Source organism: Eptesicus fuscus, chromosome 20, assembly GCF_027574615.1.
Source record: "Eptesicus fuscus isolate TK198812 chromosome 20, DD_ASM_mEF_20220401, whole genome shotgun sequence".
Classification (NCBI taxonomy): domain Eukaryota; kingdom Metazoa; phylum Chordata; class Mammalia; order Chiroptera; family Vespertilionidae; genus Eptesicus; species Eptesicus fuscus.
The window spans coordinates 1916770-1940306 of record NC_072492.1 but is presented as its reverse complement, the minus strand read 5'-3'; the positions used below and the strand labels follow the sequence as shown (position 1 = coordinate 1940306).

General features: G+C 46.1%; 1 protein-coding gene and 1 long non-coding RNA gene across 7 annotated transcripts in view; one reads left to right on the top strand and one right to left on the bottom strand.

Moving 5' to 3' along the window:
* Positions 1–19480, bottom strand: part of PRPSAP2 (phosphoribosyl pyrophosphate synthetase associated protein 2) — a 56561-nt gene extending 37081 nt beyond the window's left edge. Inside the window, exons 1-5 of one of the 6 annotated variants that reach the window (XR_008554746.1) lie at positions 19117–19480; positions 18156–18208; positions 15383–15449; positions 4872–5044; positions 1391–1506 (exon numbers count right to left, since the gene is read on the bottom strand). Coding sequence is in view for 5 of the 6 variants with exons in the window: in XM_028132187.2 (XP_027987988.2) it covers positions 1391–1506; positions 4872–5044; positions 15383–15449; positions 18156–18208; positions 19117–19301 (594 nt within the window). In the remaining variant the exon portion in view is untranslated. The other 5 variants (XM_028132187.2, XM_028132185.2, XM_054709293.1 and 2 more) reach the window with 5 other exon arrangements.
* Positions 16132–19267, top strand: LOC129147368 (uncharacterized). Its single transcript, XR_008554747.1, has 3 exons — positions 16132–16291; positions 18399–18566; positions 19137–19267. It is a non-coding gene; the product is annotated as an uncharacterized LOC129147368 (long non-coding RNA).
* Positions 19481–23537: the final 4057 nt, after the last annotated feature.

The following is a 23537-nucleotide window of genomic DNA, read 5'->3' as shown; positions in this document are numbered from 1 at the left end:
AAATTCACAATCAACAATGACAGATGGAAACACACACGCATGCAATTGGCACCAGCAAGAGCTTTATATGTATCGAGCATGCACAAGTCAACTTAGCCTTTTACAGATATAGAGCAAACTTGCTTAATTAGACCTGCTTTCTGATTTAGCTAAACTTTTTCCAGCCCAGTGAAGCACCCCAATATCTCTTCCAGGTAACTGTCAGCAACACAGCAGTAAATATCAACACGAAGCAGATTATTATTGTAGATCAGGCAGGGAGAACAAAGGGCAAAATATTTAACTGCAGCAGTGTTTGACTATATTCTACACAGTGAGAAAACCTGAAGTCATTTTCAAGGTCCACTATTTCTTACTTCTTCTCAGCCGGGTCAAGTTTCTAAGCTTTCTAAATCTTTGTTTTCCGGCTAATGCAAAGAAAATAGGATTCTACCGAGTCTCCTATCTACCTACTCCAGGACTTCTGTGAGGATCAAATGAGATGAGGCATGGAAAACGCTTCACAGACATTTGGTTACAGTGTAAAGTGTTTCCACCTGGCTACAAAACAAGTCATGTTCCTGGGCTGAAGAAATTCCAAGGCTTGTCGCTAGGGAGAGGAAGCCAGGCGTTGCTATTTGACGTTACTACCCGGACGGAGGGAAGGACACTTAGCATATTAGCCTTTTATATAGATAGACTGTGATAACAGCAGCACATGGATGAACTGTGTCCTGGCTGGGGTAGCTCACTTGCTTGGGCGACCTCCTATGCACTGAAAAGTTGCTGGTTTGATTCCTGTCAGGACACATGCCCGGGTTGCAGGCTTCATTGATGTTTTACTCTCACATCAATATTTCTTTCTTTCTCTCTCTCTCTCTCTCTCTCTCTCTCTCTCTCTCTCTCTCTCTTTCTCTCTCTCTCTCTCTCCCTCCTCCCCCCATCCCTTTCTCTCTCTGTAAAATCAATAAACTATTCTTAAAAAAAAAAAAAGATAAACTGTGACACAACAATATGGCTGAATCTTAAAAATGTAACATCAAGTGAAAAATTCCCAAAAGATTACACAGTTTGATTCTTTTTGATAAAGTTTAAAAATATACATTTTGTGTTTTAAATAATAAATACTGTATATATCTCTATATATGGATGAGATAAAACTATATAAATCACAGCTAGTCCAATCCTAGGAACCTGAGGTCCAAAAGAAGAAACGGCAATCTTAAGAACTTAGCAAAAGAAATATGTTAAAGATTAAGAATTTTAAAACACAGTGAGTTACATTTCTCAAGTAAATAGTACTTTAAGCAGAATATAACAAGTTTTAATCCTTTATGGACAACCCAAGGACATGGAAATGTCTTTCAACTTTAAAAAGAATGTGAAAATAAAATAGTTTGAGCTAGCTTACCTCTTCTTGAATATATTGTAATAAGAAGGGAGAAGCTCTTAAATTATCAACAGGAATATTGAAGAAGCCCTGAATTTCCTTTTGGTGTAAATCCATAGTAATAAGATGAGTCAGACCTTTGAAAATAAAGCAGACACAAGTACATAACTAGTTTATGTGTTGAACTGTATTGTATGAAATTAGTACTATGTAAAATAAGTTGCACTGTATGAAATAAGTACAATATAAAATAGGATACTATAAGTGATAAATTATGATTAAAAATTGCTCTCATCAAAAAAAATTCAGCACCTTTATATCAGATATTTTAGTATGAGATTGGGAGATAGCAGAATAGATAAAAACTGGTCTCTGTCCCTGGTTTCTGGCACACAGCTCCTAACCCCCTGTGAGTTGCTAAGTGAAAAGAGCTAGGAGCCTCTGTTGTTCTAGTGAGGTGACCCTGGGTGGACCCCTGGATGGCTCCTGGCTGGGGCTGGTCACTGGAAAGACCAGCCAGGATCAGAAGCTTGGGATTTTCAGCCCTGCCCCCACTTCTCCAGAGGGGAGAGGAGTTAGAAATGGAGTTAATGATTATGCCTATGGGCAAGCTCCATGACATCCCAACAGCACAGGTAGTGGAGACTTTCCAAGTTGGTGAACAGGTGGAGGCGCTGGGAAGAGTGGCAAACCCTGAGGGCACTGAAGCTCCATGTCCTTTGGTCCCACATACCCTGCCCTACACACCTTTTCCATCTATATGGTCATCTGTATCCTTAATTATGACTTTTTATAATAAACTGGTAAACAGTAAGGAAACTGCTTTCTTAAGTTCTCTGAGCTGCTCTAACAAATTAATGGAATCCAAGAAGAAGATGGGGGGAACCTCAGATTTATAGTCAATTGGTGTGAAGCACAGGTAACAACCTAAACTAGCAACTGGCATCTGAAAGGGGTGGCCAGTTTTGTGAGACTGAGCCCTCAATCTGTGGGATCAGATAGTATCTCCAGGTAGATAATGTCAGAATTTAGTTAAAATTGTGGGGCTCCTAGCTGATGTCATGGAGAATTGCTAGGTTTAGGGAAAAACTACACAGTTAGTGACCAGAAGTGTCATAAGTGTTCCATGTGAGCAGTAAAGGAGACGCGGGAGGTAGAGAACTAGAGAACTGGGTTTTTCCCTACTCAAGAGAGAAAGACCAGATGGTTTGTCTTACACAGAGATGCCTGATTTTCACAGGAATTTAAAGTCTTAAAATAGCAAAGATAATAGTAACAAAGAAATGTCTCTGATAAAATTCTATTACAGCAAATTATATCGCCTTGAAGTTTCTTTAACAGGCATGGCAAAGCTATATTAAGACAAATATTGGCTTAAGATATTAAGGCAAATGTACAGGCCTGTAACTGGAAAAATTAAGAACCGTCACCCATTGGCTCATTAAAGAATATTTCGGTCCAGTTCTTGAGTAGGGGCAGCTGGGGATTGAGAAAATGAAAGAAAGAGACAGACACAGAGATAGAAGGAAAAAGCGGGGGCCGGGTGGGACAGCTGTCCTGTGATGGAGAGACAGTAACCCAGAGCCGATACCAGGGAGTTTTACTAAAGCCCAAGACAAAGGAGATTGTGTGCATTCTCGTTGCTTCTTTGTAATTGTCACTTCTGGGTGGGCCCGGATAATCGTGTTTGTTGCTGGTGTTTGGCTGGATTTAGATAATGAAACCCACCCCCTGGCACCTGAGCTGAAGGTCAGGCTGACAACACACAAAAGTCTAAGAAAAATTCAATTGGAAACATTTTAAAAACCGAACTTTCCCAAAGGGCAAGAAAGTAAGCCTAATGCCCCCCCACCCCCCAGGGGCAAGGTCAGAAGCCTAATGGTTCCCCCAGGAGCAAGGTCAGAAGCCTAATGGTTCCGCCCAGGAGCAAGGTCAGAAGCCTAATGGTTCCGCCCAGGAGCAAGGTCAGAAGGGCAGGGACTTTCTGGAAGACCTGGTGAGCAGCCTGGTCCCTTCGGCTTGCTACCTGTCAGTTTTCAATGAGGTATGCTCATGAGATTGCAGGGGTTTGGGTCTCATCAAACTTTGTTTTATTTTTGTCTTCTTTGGAATGCCACAGTAGAAAATTTATTCTATAGTGTCTGTGTTAAAATGCAGTGATATGAGGACTTTTTATTCTTTCCTCTCTGTGCAAATGCTCTGAGATATGTGCATATACATACATGCACACACATATACACAATAACAACTCTGATGATTACTTAGAAACAAGGGGAGACACTTAGGATGTTACCTGAAAATGCACAACACATAGTTTACAAAATATACCAACCTGTCCTGGGAAAGGGAAGAGACTAAAATAAAAATAGTTGCTGTGTTAAAGCAGTTGGTTCAGAATGCCTTTTCCCCCCTTTAAAAATGACTTATATGACTATAACTTGTTATTTCAATATACTTTTAAAATATGTCTATATATATAAAAGCCTAAGCAACCATTATGACTACAACAACTGATCAACCAGTCACTATGATGCACACTGACCACCATGGGGCAGATGCTCAACGCCAGGAGCTGTCCCCTGGTGGTCAGTGCACTCCCACAGCCAACCTCCCCCAGCCCCTCCCCCCAGCTGGCCAACCTCCTGCAGGCCCTACCCCACGCCCCCATCAGGACTGGGCGAGATGCCCAGATCGGCCTGATCGCCAGCCAGGCTGAGGGACCCCACCCGTGCATGAATTCGTGCAACCGGGCTTCTAGTGTGTGTGTGTGTGTGTGTGTGTGTGTGTGTGTGTGTGTGTGTGTAATATTTTTTCCCCAGAGAGGAAGGGAGAGGGAGAGATAGATAGAAACATCAATGATGAGAGAGAATCATCGATTGGCTGCCTCCTGCACACCCCCTTATTGGGAATCAAGCCAGCAACCTGGGCATGTGCCCTGACTGGGAAATGAACCTTCACCTCTGGTTCTTGGTCAACACTCAACCACTGAGCCACTGCAGCAGGGTTCAATATAATTTTTAAACAAAGAATTTAGGTAAAAATAACTTGTTCTCGTTACCTTTGTGTTTTGGGGACCTGGAAACAGCAAAGAATTCTCTGTACTGGTTTCTCATAAATTATTTAACTTTAAAAGCTGTACCAGCCCTGGCCAGTGTAGCTAAGTGGCTGGGCATTGTCCCATGCACTGAAAGGTTGCTGGTTCGATTCCCTGTGGGGGCATAAGCCTGGGTTGCAGGCTGGGTTCCCGGTAGGGGGCAGTGGTCAATGTTTCACTCTCACATGGATGTGTGTGTTTTTCTCTCTCTCCCTCTCCCTTCTCTCTAACAAAAATAAATAAATAAATCATTTATAAAAACTTTTAAAAATAAATGAAATTAAAACTGTATCACTTTTTTAACTCTGTTTAGCACTCTAATATAGTCTTAAAAATGCTTTATAATCTCAAAGGTAAAAATAAAACTCTCAGGATCCCAATTAATTATCAAATATCTGCCATTCTTACCAGCTTTACACATCATTGAAGCCAGCAATTTAGAAACAATGGAGCCTCTTTTTCTCATCTTGCACTGTTTGCTGTAAGGGAAGTAGGGAATCACACCAATAATGCTTTTGGCACAAGAGGTCTTACACGCATATACCATGATCAGGAGCTCCATGATGGTGGTGTTCACGTCCCTGTAACCCAAAAGACAGAAATCCCAGCAAGGAACGTAAGACAGTGGATAATATCACCTCGTTCCAACAAAGTGTTAGCAATCTGCTATTCATGCCACTACCAAGACCTAAAGCTCAAGGGAGAGAGAAATAAACCAATAAATTCCTCTCTCCTCCATCAGCTCCCCCCACATCCCCTTCTCAGCCAATGATCCTACTTCCTTTTTCACTAAGAAAAAGAGCTGCCAGGGGCTCCCAACACCGTGTGCACTTACACCCGAGAAGTCCGCCTGCCTTCAGCCATCAGGAAGAGATGAATTTTCCACACCACAGTTACTCTAAAATCAGCCCTCCAAATTACACTAATCCCACCCTCTCTTTTCTATGCCAGAAATTCTCTTTTGCTTCCATCATCAATTTGTTACTACACTCACAAGCTCATACCATCAGCTTATCCTGTAAACACTATTATTTCTTCCATTAAAAACACGAACTCAGGACCACTTTCCCCATTACCACATTCCTTTGCTCCCCTGTGCATTAGATCACAAGAGTTGTCAACTTACCAACACTCGCTATCTAATTCATCTACTCTCATTCTCTCGCGAACATATTCTACTCCAAGTCATCAATGACCTCCACATGGCTAAATCACCAAGTCAATGCTCAGTCCTTCTCTCACCTGACCCATCAGTGGCATCACACACAGCTGCTCACCCCTCTCCCTGCCACTCTGGACTCACTTGGCTTCTAGGACTCCCTGTTCTCCTCCTCCACTACTTGGTTTCTTTTGCTGAACTTCTGACCCTTAACTTCTGACCCTAATACTCATTCATTTGTCCTCTTCTCCTACTATCTCTCCCATCTCTTTGGCTTTTCATCCAATTTCACAGCTTTATAAATACTGAAGACTCTCAAATGTATACTAGTAGACCCAGTCCAAGCTTCTCAGCTCCCGTCTAACTAATTCAACTGCTACTTGAATGTCTGTTAAGACAGCTCAAAACTTAACATACCCCAAACTAAACTGCTCTTTGCCCCCAAAGCCTGCTTCATCATAAAATCCTTTGCTAACTCAACTGATGGCAAATTGTTCCTCTAGTTTACACAGGACAAAAACCTCAGTGGCATCCTTAACTGCTCCCCTATCCAGAAAGCACCCCACCACTCCACTGCTGTACTGGGCCTTGCCACTCTCCCTCCTCAGCGGGGTCTCCTCCCTCCTCCCCCGCACAGTCCCCTGCAGTCCCTTCTCCACAGAACCCACCCAGACATTACAATGAGTCAGACACGCACCACTCTGCTCAAGGTTCAGAGGCTCCCATTTGCCCTTGTCCCTGTACTGGCTCCCGGGGCCCCTTCACGATGTGCTCCTCACCCCCCCTTCTCCGCTGTCCACTCCTACTCCGCGGCCCTCGGTCCGGCGCACTCCACACTTGTCAATGCCGACTCCCACTGAGGGCCTCCACCGTCTGTGTGCACCCGGCTCTCCTCCCCCCCCCAGCTACCACCTAATTTACTTCCTCACCTTCTTCCAGTTCTTGCCAAATGTCAATTTTTTAAAATACATTTTTATAGATTTCAGAGAGGAAGGGGAAGGAAGAGAGACAGAAATATCAATGATGAGAGAGACTCATCGATCACTGCCTCCTCCACACCCACACTGGGGATCAAGCCCGCAAACCACGCATGTGCCCTGACTGGGAATCAAAGCATGACCTCCTAGTTCAGTGGTCGGCAAACCGCGGCTCGCGAGCCACATGCAGCTCTTTGGCCCCTTGAGTGTTCTAATGCCACTTCAAAATAGACTCACCCAGGCCGAAAACCGACTTCTGCGCATGGGCCACAAAGTTTCAATCGCACTGTACATGCGCGCCCGCACGTGGTATTTTGTGCAAGAGCCCACACTCAAGGGGCCAAAGAACTGCATGTGGCTCACGAGCCGTGGTTTGCCGACCACTGTCCTAGTTCATAGGGCAATGCTCAACCACTGAACCACACTGGCTGGGCAAATATCAATTTTTAATAAGGCCCACCCTGCAAGCCCTTTCTATACCCTCTCACCACGACTCCCAATTCCGTGCCATGCTATTTTGGTGTTTTTCCCCATAACACTCATCACCTCCTGACAAAATAATCTACTTACTTATTATGTAACTTGCAAGTCTTAGAATACACAGGGTGAGGCAAAAGTATGTTTACAGTTGTGAGTACATGAAACACAGAGTTTATCTACCAATTACTGTATCATTTTCCAGACGAACAACTGTAAACCTACTTTTGCCCCACCCTGTATACTCCATGAGAACGAGGATCTTTATCTGTTTTAGTCTTTAATGCATCTCACCTGTAACAGTGACTAGCATCTTCAATAAAGATTTGTTAATAAGTAATGAGCAGAAACATATCCTCTGGATGAGCAGATGTTCTGCTAATATCTAACAACAAGCCTGACATCTGCAGTTAAAGTGGACTTTTAGAAGAGTGTTCTACGTGAAAGGGTAAGAGTAGAGAAACCAAGAGTGAGTGTGAAGCCCTGACCGGTTTGGTAGTGGATAGAGCGTCGGCCTGTGGACTGAAGGGTCCCGGGTTCGATTCCGGTCAAGGGCATGTACCTTGGTTGCGGGCACATCCCCAGTGGGGGGTGTATAGGAGGCAGCTGATCGATGTTTCTATCTCATCGATGTTTCTAGCTCTTTATCCCTCTCCCTCTCCCTTCCTCTCTGTAAAAAATCAATAAAATATATTTAAAAAAAAAAAAAGAGTGAGTGTAAAGTTACAACGAGGTTCCCAAACTATGCTCCCAGGAGCACCATTTTTCTGTGAGCTGGTACAAAGCTTTCCATCACTAAACTTAAATAATGAACTTGTTTGAAAAGTTAACACACAGAATTTTCTTAATTTAAAAATGTTCTAGTTTGTACTAAAATAAATGATAAGCTGTATCTGACAATACCAAATGTCAATGTTAACTATCTCACAGGATTTTATAAAGACCCTGATGTCCAGCTTTCTGCAACCTGGACAAGAGTAAGAAGAGCTGAATTAACACAAGCCTACTGCACAGTTCGGAACAATGCAAAATGAGACAGAGAGAAAATGAAGGAGATGGTTTTGGCTAGAGGACCAAGAAACTGATAAAAGGCATGAAGAGAATAAGTGTTAAAAATAAGTAAAAGAAAATAAACAGGACTTAAATTTGAGAATTATAAGAGTCACCCTTCTGAAGTCCTGAATTCTAAGTCCAATTTGGCCTTCAGTGCCTCTTGGGAAACATACCCAATCTCTGTGCATTTATACAAGTCAACTCACACTTGTCTCTGGGTAGATAAAAAGTACTGAAAACAGCCAGGAGCCAGAAGCAACATAAACTGTTCTGTGCTCTGCATTTCCCGATCCTGCTGCTGGAGGCTGAGGAGGTTCTATTATCCTTCAGAGCTGGGGAACCTTTTTCTGCCCAGGGCCATTTGGATATTTTTTTTAAATAAATCTTTTTTTTTTTCTTTTTTAAAATTTATTCATTTATTTATTTTATTTCTTTATTGATTAAGGTGTCACATATTTGTCCTCATCCCCCCATTCCCATCCCACACCCCTCCCCACGGATGCCTCCACCCCCCTGTTGTCCTTAACCACTGGTTAGGCTCATATGCCTGCACACAAGTCCTTTGGTTGATCTCTCCCCCATACCCCCCCCCCCCCCTCCCTCTGAGGCCCGACAGTCCGATCGATGCCTCCTTGTTTCTGGGTCTGTTCTTGTTCATCAGTCTATGTTGTTCATCATTTCCCCTAGATGAGCGAGATCATGTGTTACTAGAAATATACTTATAAGAACCGAATGTGAGACGAGCAATAATAGTTATGCTGACAGGCAAATGAATCAGTCTATAGTGAGTTTCTTTCTGGACCAACAGTTATTTTGAGACCCAATTTCAATGTCCACCAGTTCCTTATATGTACATGTCGGCACTGACTCTTCAGCTCTGGATGGTGGACAAATGGTGGTAATGCAGGTCCGACTCCCTCTGGTTTGGTCTCGCCCAGACCCAGGGGCGAGTGGCCTCTCCCGGAACCAGGGGCGCGCGGCCTACCTGGGCCCGGAACTCAGCCTCATCTGGACCGAGGGGTGCGTGGCCTCTCCCGGAACCAGGGGCACGGCCTCACCCAGACCCGGGACCCAGCCTCACCCGGATCCAGGGGCGCACGGCCTCACCCGGGCCCAGGATCCAGCTATACCTGGACCCAGGGGCACGTGGCCTCTCCCGGAGCCAGGGGCGCGTGGCCATTCCCGGACCCAGGGGTGCGGCCTCACCCGGACCCGGGACCCAGCCCCACCCGGATCCAGGGGCGCACGGCCTCACCCGGACCCGGGATCCAGCTTCACCCGGACCCAGGGGCGCACGGCCTCGCCAGGACCCAGGGGCGTGGCCTAACCCGGATCCAGGACCCAGCCTCACCCAGATCCAGGGGCGCACGGCCTCACCCGGACCCGGGATCCAGCTACACCCGGACCCAGGGGCGCGTGGCCTCTCCCGGACCCAGGAGCGCGGCCTCACCAGGACCCGGGAACCAGCCTCACCCAGATCCAGGGGCGCACAGCCTCACCCAGACCGGCATCCAGCTTCAACCAGACCCAGGGACACGCAGCCTCGGCCAGACCAGGGGGTGCACAGCCTCTCCTGGACCCAGGGGCGTGGCCTCACCCAGACCCGAGACCCAGCCTCACCTGGACCCAGGGGCACGTGGCCTCTCCTGGGCCCAGGGGCGCGGCCTCACCCGGACCCAGGACCCAGCCTCACCTGGACCCAGGGGCGCGTGGCCTCACCCGGACCCTGGGGCGCGGCCTCACCCAGATCCGGATCCAGCCTCACCCGGAACCAGGGGCACGTGGCCTCCCCCGGACCCAGAGGCGCATGGCCTCACCTGGACCCAGGGGCACGCAGCCTCGCCCAGATCCAGGGGCGCGCGGCCTCACCCGGACCCGGGACCCAGCGGGGCTTCATCTTCTTGATCCCAATTCCTGTCGGTCAATTCCCTCTCAGCAATTCCTTCGGCCATTCTCTCAAAGCTCCGGGGCGGCTGCCGCGGAACTCGCTGGGCGGTGGGCTCGGCGAAGCTCCGGTGCGCCCGGTGTGCGGCGATGGGCTGGTCCGAGGTCTCTGCCGCGGCACTCGGGTCTGCAATGGCGACCAGTTGCCGGGCGAGCGCACCTGGATCCGGGACCCAGCGGGGCCTCATCTTCCCGATCCCAACTCCCATCGGTCAATTCCTTCTCAGCAATTCCTCCGGCCATTTTCTCAAAGCTCCGGGGCGGCTGCCGTGGAACTCGCTGGGCAGCAGGCTCGGTGAGGCTCCGGTGTGCCCAGTGTGCGGCAGTGGGCTGGTCCGAGGTCACTGCGACGGCGCTCGGGTCTGCAGCGGCGGCCAGTCGATGGGCGTGTGCACCTGGCCACTTTTGGGGTGCAGAGATTCTCGAATGACTCGGAGGTCAGCAAGCGGGGAGTCTCCCACCCCGTGACCCCCAGGGGCTGATCTGTCCGTGCTCAGCAGCGAGCGGAGCCGTCCCCTCAGCCGGAGACCGCCGGGGGAACCGCGCCAGGCACGTTCCAGGCCGCCATTGTGTCGCCAGAGCCGTAGTTCTTAAAGTGTGATCTTTGGCTCATCGGCATCAGCATCATCCCACGTCCCCCTCTTTTATTCTAGTCGTAGAGCATCCGCCCAGCCTACCCTCCAGTGGTTCTGGATGGTGTCTGCTCTGTTCTCCAGCCGCAGTTTCAAAATTGTTGTGGTAGGCTACAATCAGGCATCTACCCTTTGCCGCCATCTTGGTCCTCCAGAAGATTCTTAAGTAACCTTATAAATGTGGTTCTGAACACTGTGTCGTCCATTAGTTTACTTTCCTTCATTCCTTCTATCCGTGACCTACTTCGGTGTCTCCACCTTTTGGCTGCCTCCCTATGTTGATGGAGTGGCTTTGTGTGGTCAGTGACCTATAGGGGCCGGTAGCTCAGCTTCCCCAATCTCCCTAGGTGGTTGCTCTTGGTAACCCCCCCCCCCCTTTGTGGGCTGAGTGCAAAGTCTTGGTGTTGTTAAGCTTTGATTGTTGTTGGTACACTGGGAGGATTTGACCTCCAGTTCAATTGGCTGTGAGGATCAACTGTGTCTATGCCGGGAGACAGCCTTATTCAACTAGACTTGCAAAATTGTAAAAGCCTCTGTGCTCAGCTTGGATGGGGCGGAGTTTCAGGGTGGAGCCTACAGCCTTGGCTTCCCGTCAGCCCCACCCTATGAGGTTCCTGGGTCTCAGTGTCCCTCTGTACTCCCTGCAAACACCTCTGAGAGAAAAGCGCCCTGGAGTTTCGCCCACTGCCAAACAGTCTAGTCTCTCCCCCAATGAATCTGGATTCCCAGATTCTCGCCCGGAACTGGGTTTCAGTGTAGTCAGAACTGGGCTCAGCGCAGTCTGGCGCTTTTGTCTCCTTCCCATTAGGGCAATCCAGCGGCACAGTCAACAGACCATCCTCTGCGCACATTCCCGTGCGCGCCTCCGGTGCTCTGCCTTTCGCCGCTCCTCTGCGTTTGCGCCTTACAGCCCAGATTCCCCCAGTATGAGCCTGGCTTCCCAGGGTCTCGCCCGGAACTGGGGTTCAGTGCAGTCGGAGCTGGGGTTCAGCGCAATCTGGAGCTTTTATCTCCTTCCCGCTAAAGAATGCCGGCCAGGCCATCAGCTGCCCTGTCCTCCCCACACGCGTGTGTGCTCGTGTCTCCGCCCGTGTCTCCATAGCTACGGCTCCTCTGATTTTCCTTGTGGTTTTCTCTTTCCTTCTAGTTGTGGGCATGTCAGTCCGCCAGCTTTCCTGTGGTTCTGGATGATGTCCGTTTTGACTTTTAGCTGTATTTTTGAAATTGTTGTGCCAGGCTGTAGGTTAGGTGTTTAACCTATGTCGCCATCTTGGTTTCTCCCTTAAATTAAATCTTTATTGTTCAGATTATTACAGTTGTTCCTTTCCCCCCCCCCCATAGCTCCCCTCCACCCAGTACCCACCCCACCCTCTGTCCTTACCCTCCCCCTCACTGTCCTCATCTATAGGTGTACGATTTTTGTCCAGTCTCTTCCCACACCACCCACACCCCTTTCCCCCAAGAATTGTGAGTCCACTCCCTTTCTATGCCCCTGACCCTATTATGTTCACCAGTTTATTCTGTTCATCAGACTTTCTATTAACTGGATTTTTAGATTCACTTGTTGATATGTATTTGTTGTTCATAATTTTTATCTTCACCTTTTTCTTCTTCTTCCTCTTCTTAAAGAATACCCTTCAGCATTTCATATACTAGTGGTTTGGCAGTGATGAACTCCTTTACCTTTTTCTTTTATCTGTGAAGCTCTTTATCTGACCTTCAATTCTGAATGATAGCTTTGCTGGGTAGAGTAATCTTGGTTGTAGGTCCTTGCTATTCATCACTTTGAATAATTCTTGCCACTCCCTTCTGGCCTGCATAGTTTCTGTTGAGAAATCAGCTGACAATTGTATGGGTGCTCCCTTGTAGGTAACTAACTGCTTTTCTCTTGCTGCTTTTAATATTCTCTCTTTGTCTTTTGCCCTTGGCATTTTAATTATGATGTGTCTTGGTGTGGTCCTCTTTGGATTCCTTTTGTTTGGAGTTCTCTACGCTTCCTGGACTTGTAAGTCTATTTCACCAGGTAGGGGAAGTTTTCTGTCATTATTTCTTCAAATAGGTTTTCAATATCTTGCTCTCTCTCTTCTTCTGGCACCCCCATAATTTGGATGTTGGTACACTTGAAGTTGTCCCAGAGGCTTCTTTTTTTTTTTTTAATATATTTTATTGATTTTTCACAGAGAAGAAGGAAGAGGGATAGAGAGCTAGAAACATCAATGAGAGAGAGACATCGACCAGCTGCCTCCTGCACACCCCCCACCGGGGGATGTGCCTGCAACCAATGTACATGCCCTTGACCGGAATTGAACCTGGGACCTTCCAGTCTGCAGACTGACGCTCCATCCACTGAGCCAAACCGGCTTCGGCCCCAGAGGCTTCTTATACTATTTTCATATTTTTGGATTCTTTTTGCTTTCTGCTTTTCTGGTTGGGTGTTTTTTGCTTCTTTGTATTTCATATCTTTGACTTGATTCTTGGGATCCTCTAGTCTGCTGTTGGATCTCGTATATTATTCTTTATTTCAGTGTATGCTTAATTTCTAGTTGGTCCTTTTTCATATCCTCGAGGGACTCACTAAATTTCTCAGAGTTTTCTAGAAGATACTTGAGTAACCTTATAACCATGGTTTTGAACTCTATATCCAGTAGTTTGCTTTCCTCCATTTCTGATATTGGTGACCTCTTTCTTTGTCTCCGCATTTTGGCTGCTTCCCTGTGTTGACAGAGTGGCTTTGTGTGGTAGGTGTCCTATAGGGCCCAGTGGCTCAGCCTCCCTAATTACCTGAGGTGGACACTCTTGGTGAAGCCTTTGTAGGCTCTGTGCAATCTTGTTGTAGTTGAGCCTTGATTGTTGTTGGCATCACTGGGAGGAATTGACCTCCAGGCCAATTGGCTGTGAGGATCAGTTGTGTCTACAATGGGAAAACTGTGCTGGAGACACCCTTATGGGGCAGGACTTGCTTCAATGGGGCTTTGGTGCCCACTGGGTCTGCCCCTGAGTGTGTCCCTTATGGATCTGAGGAGTTGTAATTTGGATGGTCCCACTCTGACCACTGGGTACACTGGCTCTTGGATCTCCAAGGAGGTGCAAATTTAGCTCTGCCTAAGGCCACCCAGCAGGAGCTACGGAGAGATCTGCAGATTCCTCTTCTTTGTTTGGGGTTTGGAAGTGCCCATATGAGGCCCAGCTATGAAGCAATGCAGGCTGCTGTGGAGCCTTGGGCCTTCTTTTGGAGGCTCTGGGGCTCTCTGACCCAGCTGCAGTTTGTTAGGTAATTTTAGATTGCAAAGGGCCAGGCCATTCATATGCAAAAGCCTCTGCGTACAGCTTGGGTGGGATTGTAAATTGGGTGGAGCGGGGGTCTCAGGGAATCAACTGGGTGGAGCAAACAGCAATGGCTGACCTTCAGCCCTGCCCTAAGAGGCGCCCGGGTCTCAGTGTCCCGAAGTAACCTCTGAGAAAAAGCCGCCCTCGTGTTCCAGCCCAATGTCAGACAGTCTAGTTTCCCCCTGTATGAGTCTGGGTCCCCCAAGTCTCACCCGGAACTGGAGTTCAGAGCAGTCAGGAGCTTGTGTTTCCCTCCCGATTGAAAAAGACAACCGTGTCCTCAGGTGCCAGCCCTTTCTGCATGCGTGTCTCCGTACTTTACTCCTGCACCTCCTCCAAGTCTCAGTGTGCTTTTCTCTTCCCTTCTAGTTGTAGAATTCCCACTCAGCCAGCCTTCCTGTGGTTCTGGATGATGTCCGTTTTGTCTTTTAGTTGTAGTTTTGAAGTGGTTGTGCGAGGCAGCAAGTTCAGGTGTTTACCTATGCCGCCATCTTGGTTCCTCCCATTTGGATATTTATAACATCATTTGCTTAATATAAATGTATGTTGCTATGAACAAAGCTCCTACATTTATTGAATTTTGAGTCCCACCTGCAGTTGCCTTGGCAGGGCCAGACCAAATGATTTCACGGGCCTTATATGGCCCGAGGGCCGGACAGCCCCCACCCCTGCTCTACTCCAATGCAGTAGCCCCACCGCCCCCATCCTCAGTGTCTCTTTCTGTGGTTTGTTATCCTCGGTCAACCATGGTAGGAAAATACTAAATGGAAAATTCCAGGAATAAACAATTGATGAGTTTTAAATTGTGTGCCATTTTGCGTAGCTGTCCTGCTCTATCCCACCTTGGACATTAATTATCCCATATGCTGCATATGACATCTGCCCATTAGTCACTCTGTAAGCTGTCTTGGTTATCAAATCAGCTACCAGAGACAGAGAGATGTATCACATTACCGTAACTTTTTTTTTTTTTACATTACCGTAACTTTTATTATAATATGATTGTAATTGCTCTATTTTATTATTGTTGTTAATATCTTACTGTACCTAATTTATAAACTAAACTTTATCACAGATATGTACGTATGCATAGGAAGAACAGAGTATATACTAGTATAGGACAAAGTTTTAGGCATCCACTGGGGGTCTTGGAACGTATCCCCTGGATAACTGTGGGACTACTGTACTTGGTTACACATAAAGGCAGCAGTTAAGTCAGAAAATCAGCAGAGTAAAATACCAATTTTAAAATTATCTTAATTTTTCCTGTCTAACTGACTCTTATTATGAACATTCACACCCACACAGAAACCCAGAAAGCAACAATGCTTCTGTTGGGTTAGTACTTACTTTGAAACAGTTTGAATGATAAAAACATCTTTTCCCCTCACAGACTCTTGAATTTGTACCCTTGTTTCTGGAAAGAAAAGGAAAAAAAGAGGGGAGGGGGGAAGAAGGTATATAATTTATGTTTTTGAAAATACACAAAAAATTTCAACATTTTCCAATGTTACAAAATATGGAAACTGAAACTGTTATAAAAGAGATTAGTTTTAAATGCTACAAAACCATAATAAGCATACTGCCATTAGCTACACTTTTTAAACATAATTACATTTCTGACTTGAAACCAGTAAACCTACCCTCTCACTTCTTGTATATAAGCAGAAAGCGCTGTACCACTCTGAGCACAGTATCTTTATAGAAAACTAGAGGCCCAGTGCACGAAATTCATACCCTTGGGGGGGGCGGGGGAGGGTCCTCAGCCCAGCCTGTGCCCTCTCGCAGTCCAGGAGCCCTCAGGGTATGTCCCACTGACGGCTTAGGAGCAGGCCTAAGCAGTCAGTCGGACATCCTTAGGGCTGTCGTGAAGGCAAGAGAGGCTCCCGCCACCACCACTGCACGCACCAGCCATGAGCCTGGCTTCTGGCTGAGCGGTGCCCCCTCTGTGGGAGCGCACTGACCACCAGGGGGCAGCTCCTGCATTGAGTGTCTGTCACCCGGTGGTCAGTGTATGTCATAGTGACCCATTGTTCCACTGTTAGGTTGATTTGCATATTAGCCTTTTATTATATATTTATTAACCACAACAAGGAAGAACTTATTAGGAACAAAATGTTATAATAATAACAATAAATAAGGTCCAATAGTCACTTTCAAAAAATTTGTGATCAGCCAGAAGGAAACAATTAGATAAACCCCGAACGGAACAAAACAGCCTCTTCAAAAAGTCACTGTCATGGGAAGAAAAAAGAAAAGGTAAGCAATTGATGTAGACTAGAAGAAACTAAAAAGATATTAAAAACACAGTGCTCGAACCATGAATCCTAGTTTGAAAAACAAAACAAAACACAGCTATAAAAGCTCTTTAGGTCAAGTAGGGAATCTTGAAAATAGACTAAACTTTAGATGACTAGAGATATAAAGTCCTTGCTCTTCAGAGATGCATGCCCAAGTTCAGAGGTTAAGGGTCTTGACGTCTGCAACCTACTTCTACACATTTATATTCACATAGCAAACCGCGAACTGTGAATCTAGGTGGTAGAATCTATTCTTTCAACTTTTTAATATGTTTGAACATTTTCATTTAAAATGTTGGGGAAAACCAGAACACATTTAAAAAGGGAGGGTGGTACCATAGGAAAAAAATGATCTTTAGAGCCAGAGAAACCTGGAACCAAATATTGCCCCTGCTACTTCTGAGCCCTCCTACCTAACATCATCCCTGAATTCAGTTCTTGAAAACCTAGCAATAGGAATGAGTCCATAAATGCTATTCCCGCCTTCCTTCCCAACAGACACCAAGTACTCTCTCTCCCCTCTTTCGTGAGCCTGGAGGGTAGGCCAACCTCCTCCTGAGTCTTCCACCACTAGCTCTCCCCTGGACCCTCCCTTCCAAACTAGACAAAGGACATTCTTCCCTTTAGCAGCATTATCTTCTCCAAATTTTCCCTGCATATTTTCAACTGCACTTTTTACCTATTGAAGCCACATGAGGCAACCTGGAGAGCGGAAAGAGGAGGCAGTAATGGAGAAATAAATGGGGAAGAGAAAATGTGTGCCTTTTCATCAAAGTCTGTTTTAAGTTCCATAATATGAAAGTACTTGACAAAATACTACAGTGGAAAAGGAGAGGGAACTAATATTTACTGAGTAACTGCTATATACAAAGAGATGTGTTAGGCACACAATTATCCCATTTAATCCTAACACACTACCAATCACTTGCAGTTTAGAAAGGTTATATAACTTGCCAAGGATAAGCTGTCTGAATCTCAAGTCCATGCAAGCTGCCCGTAGCCCCTGCTAGAATATAGAAAACAGATGCTTTTTACAACTTGAGATGCGTATGCATTGGCATAAATCAATTATCAAAAAACATTTCTTTTTGTTGTTATTAATCCTCACCCGAGGATATTTTCCCACTGATTTTTAGAGCAAGTGGAAGGGAGGGAGAGAGACAGAGAGAGGGCGGGGGTTGGGGGGAGGGGGAGAAGAGGGCGGGAGAGAGAGAGAGAGAGAGAGAGACAAACATCAATATGAGAGAGACACATTGATTGGTTGCCTCCTGCACGCATCCTCACCAGGGTGGGGACTGAACCTACAACACAGGTACATGCCCTTGACCAGGGAATTGAATCCTTGACCCATTGGTGTGCAGGCCAATGCTCTAAACACTGAGCCACAATGGCCAGGGCAGCAAAAAGCATTTCTTAACAAGATATCATGACAGCTTACATGGAAGTAAAGAATAACAACCAATTAGTATGTGGCCACACAGGATTTACTCATCCTGCCTAATGTGTCATAAATTCAACCAACAACTGAAATAATGTTTCCATTCACTTCACCAGTCAGTTCACACATCTATGCAGTTCTTATTAAGTGAGGTCTCAGAAGTGACATTCAGGCCCTCGGATGTGACTTGCTCCAGGGTTCTCCATCTAGTTGGTGTTTGTAGGAGCTAAAACACCACTCTCGCCCACCTTGCCGACATGACTTCCTGCTCATGGAACTAACTGGACACTAAATCTAATTGTTACACTAGTGGAGGATGAAGGACTGAGGCAGTATGTCATATTCTGTAAAAAGATCAATGTTACGCATGTCAAAGATAGCTCACCTCGGTTAGGTTCCTGGTAAACCTGCACTTTGCCCATTTCCACCCCCAGCCGCCTAGAGAAGAGAAAGGGAGGAAAAGCTGAACAGGTAATAGAATAGACTCAACATCTTTACTATCTAAGGATGATTCATAAATTAATAAAAATAAAATAGAGGTATTCTCCTTATAAAATTTAAAGTTAATATTAAACTATAAGGTCACTCCATTACCTAACCCCTCACCCTCCACCCCATGCCTATCCAGGTCGATGTCGTCCTTCTCTGCCTGCCTCACTGACCATTTCCTCGTGCTCTCTACACTCCCCAAACTCCTGAGATACACCAACTCCTGCTGCTCACCCCTGGGCTCTGAACCTGCTGCTTCTCTGCCTGCCGGCCTCTGCCCCAGACCTTCACCCAGTGACTCATTCAGGTTCTCAATTCACATATCATCCCCTCTGTTTAAAAGGCACCTGAGCACCCAAGCAAAAGCAGAACAGCCTGTCCCATCACTCCTTTCACTGCGGTTGGATTTTTGTTGTTGTTTTTCATAGCATTTATCACCACCTAAAATTATCGTGTTTGTTTTGCTGACTTGCTTCTTGTCTGGACCCCTACTAAATGTAAGGAAGGATTTTGACTGGCTGTTCATTGTTAATCCCCAATATCTAAATCAATACCTAAAATAACTAAAATTATATTGAACTACAATCTATAAACTATTTCTGTCCAGTATCCACTTCACTGTTCTTTATACTCAAATATTCTATACGTATGAAGCCCTAACTATCCCTGGCGCCCACAAGGCACTCAATCAATGTCTGCTGAATGAATGTACAGGGTGTTATGATAGTTTACAAAATGCCCTAATATATACAGATGATATGCAGATTACCTGCTTTCAAGTTTAACAGTCAGTGCTAATCTGATTATCGAATGAAAACATCACATAACACAAATTTTAATGATATGATTATACTCACTCAGCAATTCTCTTTGACAGCTCCATACAAGATGAATTGGAATTGGCTGAAAACAGCACCAGGCCTCCTTTGGTTATGTTCATCTTGGTTTCTAATTCAGCTGGCGCCACACAAAACATCAAAACCTTCTTGGTTTTCCAATTCTCAGAGCCTAGAAGGATATAAAATATGTCAAGAACTGCCATATGATATTAAACACACCTGAATGGATTTTCTTAGTAGCAAAATGACTTCAGCTGAAGAAAATTAGTTTTCATCATAATGGAGTCCTTTATGTTACATATTTATGGACAAATAAAAAGTCCATTTAGATTTTAGGGTTCTAGATTTATGGAAATATATTATCACATGGTTGAATTAGTTTTCATGACCACTGGGAATAAATGATAAACTTACAAGAAAGGCGGAGCTGAAGAGCTCAGTGTTTTACTGTTTGCTGCTTAAAGTCAATTATGGACAACCTCCTTTTATTCTCTGACAACAAAATTCCTCCTGGATTAACACACAGAAAAATGGCAGAGCCATTAGCAAGGACATGGACTGATTGATCCTTAAACAATAAATAAGTGACCCATCTATGCCCAGCTTTTCCTATATTATCTGCTTACCCTAAAACCTCCCCATGGCCTTGCAGCTGCTCTCAGATGCCTACATCAGGTGTAAAACTGACCCTGTTATCCGCATTTTCCCGAAGCAGAATACAAGGTTGACCATATAACAACTTTGCAGGGAAGGAAGTGACCTTGCAAATGACAGGCAACATGCCTAAACAGTCAGTCATGGAGCTGAGGTTCTAACCCATTACCATTAGAGTTCCCTTCTACCTTCACTCTCTGGGCTGAATGCATGCAACAGCAACACTCTAGAAAGGCATGGGGGGTGGGGGCACCTTCTCAGCATGCAGGCATGACTCGACCTATGAACCAGGAAGTCACAATTTGATTTGTAGTCGGGCAAGTTGTGAGCTCCATCCCAAGTAGGGGGTGTTAGCCAATTAATGATTCTCTCCCATCACTGATATTTCTATCTCTCTCTTCCTCTCCCTTCCTCTCTGGAATCAATCCTATATAATAAAGAGGTAATATGCAAATTGACCATCACTCCAACACACAAGGTGGCCGCCCCCATGTGGACACAAGATGGCCGCCACAAGATGGCCGCCAGGGGAGGGCAGTTGGGGGTGACCGGGCCAGCAGAGGAGGGCAATTGGGAGTGACCAGGCCTGCAGGGGAGGACAGTTGGGGGGGGGGGGACCTAGGCCTGCAGGGAAGGGCAGTTGGGGTGGACCAGGCCTGCAGGGGAGGGCAGTTGGGGGCTACCAGGCCAGCAGGGGAGGGCAGTTAGGGGTAACCAGGCCTGCAGGGGAGGGCAGTTGGGAGCAACCAGGTCTGCAGGGGAGGGCAGTTGGGGGGAGACCAGGTCTGCAGGGGAGGGCGGTTAGGGGCGACCAGGGCAACAGGGGAGGGGACTTAGGGGTGACCAGGCTGGCAGGAGAGCAGTTAGGCGTCAATCAGGGTGGCAGGGGAGTGGTTAGGAGGTGATCAGGCTGGCAGGCAGAAGCGGTTAGGGGCAATCAGGCAGGCAGGCAGGTAAGCAGTTAGCAGCCAGCAGTCCTGGGTTGTGAGAGGCCCAGTGGGATCGGGCCTAAACAGGCAGTCAGACATCCCTCAAGGGGTCCCAGATTGGAGAGGGTGCAGGCTGGGCTGAGGGACACAAAACACACCCCACACACCCCCGTGCACGAATTTAGTGCACCGGGCCTCTAGTAAAAATATATTCTTTAACAAAAAAGGGAACAAAATAGCTATGAAGCAGGATCAGCAAACCACAGGCCAAATCAGGTCCCTCCAAAAATTATTTCTGTAAAAAAACTGTAACAGAATACAGCAACACTTGTTGTTTATAAATTGTCTATGGATACAATGGTAGCATTGAATATAGGCTAAAATATTTACTATCTGGCCCTCTACAGAAAAAGTTTGCTTACCCTTGTTTTATGGCATAGTGTAGGGCAGAGTGGCTGTTATAAAGGAAAGAAATATTCAATGACCAACAGTCAAGAGTTGGAAGAGATCTTGGGTATGTTCTAACACCACCTCTCACCCAATGTATGTCTGGTCTGTGTTTAGAAACAGAGGGTACAGGTCTGGAAAAAGAAACAAAAACAAAACTCATTCTTCCGTAGGTGTAAATATAGGCTTTGGGGTCAAATGTATGTTTGCATCTTAGCTACTACTTCCTCTTAACTCACTGTGCTTTGCATAAGTTACTTAGCCTTTCTTAGCTCAGTGCCTTCATCCATACAACTGTAAATACGGACCTTTCTGGATAACTGTAGAACTAATTCCTGTACAGCACTTACACAGTGCCCCGCACACATGATATGCTTGGTAAATGGAAGCTACCTATGAATCAACTTACAATATTTTGGTTACCTACAAAACAAGTACAGTAATAGTCATGAAGTAGCCATCTTTTTACATCCCCCAACCTTCAAATATGAAGCTTCTTAAAGTATAACAGCATTTTTAAGAGGACTTGGAACACTTAGAACAAAAGTATCTGAGGGGTAGGAAGAGATCTTGGAGGTAGTTCAGCCCAATTACAGGACTCCTGCCAAAGAACCACACACAGATGCTTGAACAGCCCCTAGAACCGAAGTCCCCAATTCTTCCTTACAACACACCAAGATTCCCCACTCTGCAGCCTCCCCGCACTGGTCCTTGTCCTTGAAAATTTACAGGAAGCATCAAATTTCTTTGCCACAGGACAGTCCACACCATATCTCAGGATGGCTCTCTTCTCTGGGTATTCTCTTCTCCAAACTATTTCCTTACCTGAGCCTTGCCTTATCTGTTATGGTTTAAATGCCCTTCTTCACTCTGACTGTGGTCTCTGAGGTTGCAGTCTTCAGATACGAAGTTTCCATTATCAAAACCTAACCTAATTCACCCTCAAAATGGCACAAGCAGGGAGTCCAACTGGAAATGGTGACCAATAGTCATTTTCAGTGACTATTCACTTCATCTGTTCAAACATAAGGGCTGAAGCTAGAAATTCAAGTACTGCTCTGTACCAAGCTTCAAAAAAAGGGAGTTTTAAAATTTTTCCTTAGAAACATGACAATCACCAGGATGAGGCTAGCAAAAGGTTCATTAAATTGGCAAATGGGTTTTAGTATGAAATGGAGAGTAAAGAAAACACTCCCAAATTCCCTGTTAAGATGGCAACATAGGAAAACTCTGCGCTTGCCTCCTCCCACAATCACTTCAGAATTACAACTGGATTATAGAACCATCGCTGAGCACCACCTGGAGATTAACTGAACAGAATGCCCGTAACTAAGGATATACAGAAGCCACGCTGAAATAGTAGAAAGGTGGGGGTGGAGGGGGGGGGGTTGGAGAAGAGATACAGAATGGGCAGGTCCCAAACCCACAATGTGTCCATTAAGAATTCAGAGGACTGCCCAGCTGGTGTGGCTTACAGGTTGAGAGTCAACCTATGAACCAAGAGGTCATGGCTGAATTCCCAGTCAGGGCACATGCCAGGGTTGCAGGCTTGATCTCCAGGAGGGGTCATGCAGGAGGCAGCTGATCAATGACTCTCATCATTGATGCTTCTGTATCTCCCTCTCTCTTCCTCTCTGAAATCAATAAAAAATATATTTAAAAACTCAGAGGGCTATGTTGGCTCCCCTTAGGACCAAGGTGCTCCCTTAGGACCAAGGGCCCCAGACCCACACTGGGCTCCCCAAATTGGGCATCAGTGCTGGGCAGAGGAGTTGCCATAACTTCTAACTGTGAAAATTAGTGGGGATTGCATCTGAGAAAGACAAAGGGCTGCTAGAGATCAAGGCACATTTTTTGTTGTTGTTAATCCTCACTTGTATATATTTTTCCATTGATTTTTAGAGAGAGTTGAAGAGATGGGGAGAGACAAAGAGAAAAACATCTATGTGAGAAAGACACACCGATTGTTTGCCTCCCGTAAGCGCCCTGACCAGGGCCAGGCTGGGGATAGAGCCTGCAACTGAAGTATATGCCCTTGACCAGAATCAAACCCGTAACCTTTCAGTCTATGGGCTGACACTCTAACCATTGAGCCAAACTGGCTAGGGCAAAGTACTTTTCTTAAAGGGAGTGCACCCAGACTCATGCACAAACCCACTCTAAGCTTCAGTGCAAGGGCAGCAGCTTGAAAAGTTCCAGGGACATGGGGAGCAATTAAATTGACCAACTGCAAGGCAGGGGCTGGAGGGGCAGCTCTCAACTGGGATGGAACTGCTGGAAGGCACCATTGTTCCTTTCTGGAATTCTCCCACAACAGAGCCAGCAGGTGCAGGCTGTCAACTAACCAGGCTAACACCTTTCCCCCACCCCTGGTGATTGCCTGAAACCCCTGCTGACCCAAATCACCAG